The sequence below is a fragment of the Coregonus lavaretus genome, assembly GCF_964263955.1.
Source record: "Coregonus lavaretus genome assembly, chromosome: 16".
NCBI lineage: Eukaryota > Metazoa > Chordata > Actinopteri > Salmoniformes > Salmonidae > Coregonus > Coregonus lavaretus.
The window spans coordinates 39,095,389-39,105,037 of NC_140003.1; the positions used below are offsets into that span (position 1 = coordinate 39,095,389).

At 41.8% G+C, this 9,649-nt stretch overlaps 1 protein-coding gene across 9 annotated transcripts; it reads right to left on the reverse strand.

Annotated features, from left to right (window-relative positions):
* Positions 1-324: 324 nt before the first annotated feature.
* Positions 325-9,007, reverse strand: LOC311143265 (uncharacterized protein). 9 transcript variants are annotated; one of them, XM_084179082.1, is made up of 8 exons: positions 8,746-9,007; positions 3,258-3,370; positions 2,781-2,818; positions 2,570-2,640; positions 2,286-2,352; positions 1,923-2,120; positions 1,589-1,660; positions 325-1,041 (listed from the first exon to the last, which is right to left on the reverse strand). In XM_084179082.1, exons 1-8 carry the CDS (start codon positions 8,992-8,994, stop codon positions 938-940), a joined length of 912 nt encoding a protein of 303 aa, XP_084035208.1. In that variant the 5' UTR covers positions 8,995-9,007; the 3' UTR covers positions 325-937. The 9 variants fall into 9 exon arrangements, with proteins under 9 accessions (XP_084035208.1, XP_084035211.1, XP_084035213.1 ...); XM_084179085.1 differs by lacking the exon at positions 8,746-9,007 and adding an exon at positions 8,023-8,368; XM_084179087.1 differs by lacking the exon at positions 8,746-9,007 and adding an exon at positions 8,291-8,346.
* Positions 9,008-9,649: the final 642 nt, after the last annotated feature.

Genomic DNA, 9,649 nt, shown 5'->3' on the forward strand with positions numbered 1-9,649 from the left:
GATCTCGTCACGGTATTTCTGTGCGTTCAAATTTCCATCGATAAACTGCAATTGGAGCTAATTTCCTGGTGTGTTATGCCTAACAATGAAAATCAAAAAAAATTTTTTTTTTGCTAAGAACACTTGGGGAGCCAAATAAAACCACCAGGTGGGGAACCCTGGTATACCAATACATTCTGAGAAATCATAATCTTCACCACCTATATTATACACCTCCCTTTCCACTGTAGAGCATGAGCAGTGCAGTAACTTTGTAACTTGTACTATTTACTATACAAAAAAGTTCGGGACATTTTCGATCTGAAATAATCACATCACACAACTCATTTACATAACAGGAGTTTAATTCATTCTCAGAAAATGTCACAGTTCTCAGATTTCCTCTCAAGTATACTATATTACCAGTGTATTCATAATAATGAACTTGTCTTATATTACTACAGTGGACATAGTACCCATCAAGAGAAAATTAGATCTACTGGTTTGCACATACAGTATATTAGGATATATTTAGTCTTAAGGGTTAGTGAACATATACATACAGCAGAGAGGGAGACTAAGGATCACCTACTAACATCAAAACATCTCCAATAACCTCAGAACCAATGTCTGTCAAAATATTATATTACCAATTACTAATTTAATGTTTAACATGCCACCCAAGTCAGTGGCCAGGGTGAAACAAACTGCTTTCAAATATCATAGAGTCAAATGTCACAGAGTTAAAGTTTGAACACGGGTAGAAAAATATGGCAAATACAAAAGGTTTGAAATATTTACATTCGGTTAAAAGAAGGATCAGAGTTTCTCCTGACGAGGGGATTGGACCAGGGAAAACTCCAGGTCCTATACCTTCCTAGTTCAGTTACGTGGTCAGAAACTCCAGGCCCTGGTTATAACGCCTTATAAAACCGCTTTTATCTTCAGCAGTGCTCCGTCATGATGAGGTGAAGCTCATGACGCAAGCATCTCTCATGGCAGACCTGGCCGTCCTCACCGCTTCAGTCTCTCTCTGCAGCTCCCTCAGTCTCTTCTCCATTTCTAAAAAAAAGGGAAAGAAACAGGGCATCAGGGTGACAGCAGTTCTCTGGGCTCTGTCTGCCTACTGGCCAGTGGGTGTGACCGATCAGGGTACGAGCCCGGCGGGTCTCCTGCATGCCACATGACTGTGTTAGCCCATCAAGCTTAAGCCTAGGCATTAGCTCGGAAACATAATTCTTCAGGTGTCAGGCAAGGTTACTTGTGCTTCCGAACCAGAATTCCTATGAGGAGCTAACTTATGGGGACTTTATTCCATGTACCACAAAAATAGTGTATATTTTGTACTTAAAGGAAAGTTCCACCCAAAAAGTATATTTTGGTATTTGTTTCGTTAGTCCATTGTTGACATAGACCCCAAATACATTTTTCAAGATATGCAACTTTCAAAATACAGAAATCATCCCCTTTGAAAGTTACACATCTTGAAAATGCATTGCTGACAAGCAAAATAGTTTGGCACTATGTCAACAATGGACTAACGAAACAAATACCAAAATATCATTTTTGGGTGGCGTTTTCCATTAATGGGGATGTTTAAATACTTTACCTTGGTCTCTTTTGGCAAAGATCTCTGGCAGCATCCCAGAGGCCTCCAGCACTTTCAGGGTGAGGTTGAAATCTGTGGACACAGGAAACAATTTTTGTTAATATCTATACTAACACTAACATAAAAATGTAATATTACAAGCACACGTCCAACAAGGAGCAGTTTTACAATGGGTAATACAGTTGACAAATGCACTTTGAAAACGCGCACGCCCCGGTTTAGTTAGCTGACCCGGTTAAGTTGGCCGACAACAGTACCAAGCCATTTTATCTATCAGTAGTCGAATGTATCATTCCATTTAGTGCCCTTCTATTCCTCAGGTGTTCCGTCTCACCTTCCTCACTGGCCTGCTGGGATGTGATCCTCTCAGTGATGGTGCTGAGGCGGGAGGCGAACTCTGAGAAGATGTACTGTGTACAGCCTGCCTGGTGGCACTTCCTGAAAAACTGTGCAGCCTGACTCGTACTGGACCCAGAACCAGACGAGCCAGGAGGCCCCGAATCCCCAGGTGACCCAGAACCACAGCTGGAATCTGGTGATGGAACAGAAAGGAGAAGAGTCGACTCCTGATAAGTGCACATTGGATATGTAGGCAAATCAATCCTAGTCCAAATGTTACCGCAGATCATTTTCACTTGCTTCATTGTCCAGTTTAGTGCATACATTCACTATAGTCCCACCCCCCTCCCCCACACACCGGTTTGGTCTGGGAGGAGGGAGTCCAGCTGTTCCACTTTGATGATCGACAGATGGCTCTTGGAGGACTGCACAGGGGAAAAAAGGAAGAGGTTTGAGTAGAAGAAATGAGGAGCTGTAGCTTAGCCTGGTCCCAGATCGGTTTGTGCCATCATGCCAAACATCATATTTGGCATGACAAGGAGTTGAACGATCGCCTGGGTACCAGTCCGTTTTGTGCTAACTGCAGCTAACTACAAGAGTAAAAGAACACCTGCTCATTTGAGCAACGCTTTACCAACTCACCTCCCTGTTGTCATCCTTAAATGTTGGTCCCTCAAGTCCATACTGAAATTCAAACTGCTCTGGAGCACCGTCTACCGCAAAAAAAAAAAACATAGTATATTGTGAGAGACATAACCACAATATTATTGCTATGAGACCATCTGAAAGTTGACATATTTGACTATACAGGACATCTTGGATTGAAACTATTAATACAACAACAGAAACTAACCTTCTGTCAAGGCTACCAGTGAAGTATTGGGTTCTTGCCTGGGGGATGTTAAGAACACAGAAATACAAAGTTAAACCATTAGAACACTGAAGTAGTCTGGCAAAGGCTTGGCCATTTTGAACTCAAATCAAACATTCATATGAACTAAATATGTAACAACCTAGTCTGTCATAACAGACTAGATTTGATTATGGGCTCTGACAATCTAATACAGTAGGCCTATAGAAAAGTGTTACCAATGTTTTATCTTCCAATATACATGATACAATGAATTGGGGGGCTGTCAATGTGTTGACCCCTAGTTGAACCCCTCCTCCCAAAACCAAGGTGCTTGTTCAATGTGTAAACTGATGTTATTAAACTGTAGTGCTTTATGTTGTACATGTTTTGTGTGCTGCTATTTTGGCCAGGTCTCTTGCTAAATAGATGTTTAATCTCAATGAGACTAACCTTGTAAATGTAAATTAAAGTACCCACTTTGACATCCCTCTTTTAGGGTGCGGCTCATCTTCCTCATCCTCATGTGTGTTCTTCTTGGACAGTGTCTTCTCTTCCTTTATTGCAGCTTCTCTTTTGTTGTACTTCAATGACTGTAGAAAAACCATTCATACCACATAACCATTAACAAATAACATTATGGTACGTCATGTTCCATTCACCATGTGAATTTATGCAGCAGAAAGTACTAGCGAGCATAATACACTGAACACAAATATAAAACCCAACATGTAAAGTGTTGGTCACATGCTTCACAAGCTGAAATAAAAGATCCCAGAAATTTTCCATACTCACAAAAAGCTTATTTCACTCAAATTTTGTGCACAAATGTGTTTACAACCCTGTTAGTGACTCCTGCCCAGTCATGTGTAAGTCGCTCTGGATAAGAGCATCTGCTAAATGACTAATTTTTTAAAATTTATGTGAAATCCATAGATTAGGGCCTAATGAATTTACTTCAATTGACTGATTTCCTTATATGAACTATAACTCAGTAAAATCTGTGAAATTGTTGCATGTTGTATTTATATTTTTGTTCAGTATATCGTAGCCCACCAGATGTATACCAAAACAAGCTGCTTTTTAGATTTTTGAAAAAAGGATTGTAGCTTTAAAACTGTACATGTTGTCCCTGAAGATTTTGTTGGGTGGTTTTATACTCTATCTGTAAAACTTCAATTAATAGCCTGGGCGTTTATTTGCTTCAATCACTGAACACAACCGGCGCATATTAGAGACTGCTGTTTATTTACTTTTACCTTTTTCCACCCCCCACCTTGCAGCCTCACCCTCTTCTGATCCACCTTAGACAAACGTTGAAGTTCGACTTCTCCATTATCTCACTCCTTTTGGATCAATTAAAAAAATGCTTGGCTGTTGCCTCGACAGAATTTCACTCTGCGAATTTGATGTTGTGTTTTCTTTTTGGTGGCGCCATGGTTTAGCCTGGCTGACACGACCCACGTGACCACACAGCAAGGAAGAAGACTTCGCTTTAGGTGTCAGCCAGACTAGCCATGGCTAGCAACATTTCAGCTAAAACTAAATTTAAAGCTTATTTACTGCATTTCTACACTATTTAAACTCTCAAATGCAATGTGGAGAACAGCAGAAACAAACAAAATTGACGCCAGCCATTATCACCTTGTTGCTGTAGCTTCATTCACCTCAGTCAATATGGGACTTAACATTCTACAAACAGGTCATACAAGAATTAGCTGCTATGAATTAGCTCAGCACCGGGATTAAAACTCTAGTTAAGATTCGTGTCAAATCAAACAGCAGTTACCTAGCCAAAGCCATGTACTACAGGCATCTTTAAACGCTTCGTTGGGGACTGCAGCGAGGCAAATTGGCGGTATGACGTCATCGCGGCAATGGCAAAACGTCATCTAGCGGCAAATCAAGGAGCCAATAGCTGATCTCACTGAAAAATTGTTGGCAACACTGCTCTCCGTAAAGCCAGCCAGCCAGCCATAGAGGGTTGTTTAGTAACTATAGAGCAAAATCGAAGGGGTTGGCTAAAATAGTTGACAACATGTAAACTACATTTCGTCTCCAATGTTTATTGAAAACAAATACATTTGCACAATGAGCACTTGTCTCAACTACATCGTTACAGTTGTTGGTTAGCTAGCTAGCGAATTTTTGACATATTAGCATAGGCATTACATCAGTCAAAACAAGACATGCCATGGTATCAAGAATGAGATAAAACTAGCAACCTATGATTCCCCACATGGCAGCTTGTCATTTTTGCTAGCTATCTGGCCATCCAGAATCACAAAACACGGACTTCTGCCCATTGAATCGCCGCATCGTTTGTGTCGTTGTCAGCTAACCCAGCTAGCTTTACAGCCTTGCCTCATGCTTCCAGGCGTCCACATGGTCCTAAAGTCTGCCCAATAATACCGCTAAACTGCATTTGCCTTTTAAATCGGGATTGGAATCATTTTAGTAGCCTATTTTAAATGGTTGATGTTGAACTAGGGTATGGCGACCATTAAAAGGGACAGCTAGGCGGCTATTTGAGACAGCGTTTAATTTAAGTTTTACGGGTATGCCAATAAAGGTACTAATATTCGAGGGACAAAATAACATGTGGTGGATAATAATAGCTCTCTACTTTACCCCAATGGTCGTTTTTGATTTACCATCTAGAGCTTCTGCTACGATGGCTGGGTGCTTGTATTTTATGTGGTTTAACATGCTGCCGTTGTTGTATCGGAGTACTGCTTTGCATAGCCGACATATACATACATATACCTCCTCAATGATCGCCTTGAATTTATTGTTCACGAAGGCTTCTGCCTCAGCGGTATCCGCAGACGCCATCTCACCGTGCAGACAAACATTTTTAAGTCCAAAGCGTTTCTTAAACTTTTCAAACCAGCCCTTGCTTGCATTAAATGCGCTTGGCACTTTGTCAGCAGCACTTGCTGGGGGCCTGGCATCCTCTCCCACTGTGTCAGCAGCACTTGCTGAGGGCCCGGCATCCTCTCCCTCTTCCCCGTCACTGACAGCAAAGTTTTCATACAGCATTCTCGCTTTTGTGCAGATAACGTTTGTATCCAGGGTTATGTTTTTTTTCCTGCAGTCATTAGTCCACAGAGCTAATGCCGTCTCCATCCGTACCATGGTCTTGTTGCGGACAGTTACAACCCTTTTTGCATTCGTATTAAAATTGACTGCTGCTGTCGTCCTTATGTTTTTTTCCTCCTTCTTTATGTAACGAACGGAAGATTCATTGATTCCGTAATGGCGAGCAACGGCTGCATAGCTTTTACCTTCCCTTAGCATGTCCAGAAGTTTAACTTTATCTGAGATAGGTAGCATCTTCCGCCGTTTGGGCCCATCCGCAGGTGCTTTTGTCGGTCCAGGCCGTTTCGTCGACATTATGGGTTTAGGAGATGTTCGAAATTACAAGATAATTTGGCCAACTTAATGTAAATTTGCCAAGCTGTTTTATGTACGTACACATAACTGCACGAGACGACAAAATGATAGCACAATTCGTAGCATGTTTTGATACAAGAAGCGGGAGTGAGTTTTTAGCGAATCAGAATGCAGAGCACAATGCACCAAAAAAAAAAAAATGCATTATGAAAATCCGCGAAATAGCGAATCCGCGATAAGTGAACCGCGAAGTGGCGAGGGATCACTGTATATCAATGCCTTTTCTGGTGAAATACATCCAAGCTGTACTACTTTTAGCACGTCCCATCGCTTCCGTTTTATGCTATGACAGATTTTATCTCCAGAGTCAAAACCTTTCCTTTAGATCTCTGCTGCACTAGCCAAATTAGCAGGCTTCTACGTGCGTGTTAAAAAACACTATTTCGAGCGCGGTTTTAACACAACGTCAAATCGATAAGAATTCCTGGTTAGCTACCACAATATATGTATTTTTTTTAGGCTGGCATACAAGCGGATATCCGCAAATCCATGTAACGGAAATGTGCGCATGATCATTGAATCAACGTAATATAACTCCAAGTTCTTCATTGATCGTGTGAAATATAACTCGTCACATCAGCAGGTTTATAGCTATTTAGTGCTGACTCATTTTAATACCTACTGTCTCTTGGGCGCTCCAATATCTATAGCTCCATTGCTTTTGTCTGGTTACCAGCACAGTGTCAGAAAAGACGGAGGTCTCAAATTTGTTCTGGTAACGTTAGTCCTTTTCCGAGGTCCAGTTTACCTGATGCCGAGACTCTAAATGCCTTTTCATGCCACTGGTGCTACCTCCTTTACATCTGATATTCCGGTCGCAGTGTTTACATTTTGCCAGTGCAGCTTCTATTCTGTCGAAGCTGTGCCACACAGCTGAACCAAAGCTGGGTGAACTTGGTGTAGACATTTTGTGAATGAATGGAACAAATAAACAACCAAACCAGATAATCTATATGACTGACCAAAACAGCAGAGCAGCCTACTGTTACCTTCACCAAAAGAGCTGCGTGAGTGTGAGCGCAGATACTGTATATAATGACGAGATGGTTTTGTCTCCGCCCTAACAATGGGAGTCGTTGTCCCAAAGGCGGGAATGCAGTCGGTTTATCGCTGAATTCCCGCGGACAGATTTTGACGGGAATAAAACCTCTCGCTTCGCCTCTTCCTCTCTGGTGTGACTGACCAAAGATTATCTATTATATTGACGAGATAGTCGAGTGACCGCTATAACAATGGAAATAAATGTCCTCAAACATGGAATGCCGGCGAGAGGAGACGAGATCAGGTGGGTCCATTCTAGCAAATGAAAGGGCAGATACGCGTGTGATAAAAGGCAAACCTCCGATAATGGCCAATTTGGAAAAAACTGCCACGTGCGTCCACTTATCAGTGCATTCGTAACAACCTAACCAATACTAAACTTCGTTTCGATCAAATAAGCCTCACGTAGCAGGCAATTTTTGTTGACCAAATTCGACACTCATTGACCTCCATACAAAAATTCCTCACTTCGTTGTCTTATTTTCGTGGACAGATTTTGGGCGGAGTAAATGCTTCGCCTTTTCCTCTCGAGTGACCAAACATCGCCAATTTACCGTATTAACTGCATTTGTGGGCAAAACAAATGTGACGCATTCGGAATTTATGGCAACCTCATGAGGAGTAATTACGGTAGGCCTACAAGCGGAGGTAGAAGAGAAACTTGTCTTTGTGACCAGTCCAGATATCACACGAGTTTGCTGTAGTAGCCTACCTAAGAATTAAATAAAAACACTTACAGGACTCTTACCTCTAACGGTAGAAATCCGCTCTCGCTGCGTTTTGATATGTCTTAGCGACAGATGATGGATCCTTTCTAAATGGTTCAACATGGATGTTGTGCTACCGCTCGTCCGCTTCAGAACAGCCGCACACAGCTTGCATGTCACACTTTCCGAAGAGATTTCATTGAAATATCTCCATGTGTGACTCCTATATTTTTTACGGTCTCTGCTTCTACATTCCATATCTCACAACTGCTGGTTCTTAGAGTGTAATGGAAGGATATTTTAAGCTACCTCGAATGCACGTATTTAGCAGCACAGTGTACGGTCTTTGGTAGCCGTCTGGAATCAGATATTTCATTGCGCATGTGCAGGCATTAAAGGCGAACGTCTTCACCACTTCACATAGCCGACACATACAAAAGCAACATTTGACAATAAATCAAGCATCCTGCTTCACAACAGCACGCATATTATTTCAATTATCACACGCACATAAACTAATACTGTATGTGTCTGCCACAGAGTCCAATTTGAGCCCCCCCCCCAAAAAATCATAACCGCACAAACGGATCTGTTGGACCCGACTGCAAACCGCCATTAGGAAAGACTGCTACCTCAACCCGAACCATGTGGAATTTAACCGACCGCCACAACCCGAGCTAACCATCTTTGTCCTTCCTGCCGCGCATTTTAAGCTTCTTGTTTTGCATTACAATTGGCTACTGTGCAATTAATAGACGTCTTACCGTGCATTTCTCAATGTGTTTTTTCAAGCTGGAAGTGCCTGTTCTATGGCTATCATAGGCTAACACCCGCTTGCACTTTTTACATGCTGCGAATCCTTCCACATGCTGTTTGTCAGCGTTAACGATTACTCCAAAATGATCCCATACATTTGATTTGACTCGTGCTCTGTTTTTCACGATTCTGAGCTCCTTATTTTTGATCTTTTGGGTCAAGTTCTGGTTTTCCGTGGTATGCTTTTTGCTTTCCATTTTTTTTTCGGTCTTCTCTGGCTGGGCTGTGCGGGTAGGGTTGTCCTATGGTTAGTCTTCACTGTGTCAATGCGCGCTGCTTGGGATGTAGGCTGGCTGCAAACTACCGTAGCAAAGAATAGTTTAGCTGTAGGCTTCTCCTATATGCAGTCTAGAATGACATTTACAAGCAATACAAAATATTATATTATTAGGAAACCCGATAAGATGCAACACACACACTTTACAGTGTTCATTTTAGCACTTTTTTTTGTTGATCTAGGGTTATATTAGCCGTTGACCAAGACTCAGTTGCATTACATTACACGAATCATTGGATAACGGCGTATTTTGTAGGGGGGAGTTTTGTTAAGAGCCCTGATGCTCGGTCTGAACATTAACATGCATCGTTTGTGGTACAGTTTTGGAAACACAAGGACCTTATCTTTCATATCAGCTAGAAAAAAAAAAGTTAAATTGATACACATTTATAGGGTTAGTGTTCCCACACGGACATATCTCCATGTTACGGCACTTGTTTACGGAAAACAGAGGCGACCACCTGTGCTAATTATCTATCTAGCGTGCCCTGAATGCCTACTCTGGAAGTGCAGTTTCGTTGGATGGAGGCACCCATAACTGTATGGATCTGTGCAAAACTGCTACAGTAAGTGTA

Coding starts and splice junctions, on each gene's coding strand:
- LOC311143265 (XM_084179090.1), bottom strand. CDS start 5,915: ATGGTACGGATGGAGACGGCATTAGCTCTGTGGACTAATGACTGCAGG. Junction 2,121..2,285: donor CCTCCTCCCAGACCAAACCG/GTGTGTGGGGGA, acceptor TTCCATCACCAG/ATTCCAGCTGTGGTTCTGGG. Junction 1,661..1,922: donor CCAGCAGGCCAGTGAGGAAG/GTGAGACGGAAC, acceptor CTGTGTCCACAG/ATTTCAACCTCACCCTGAAA.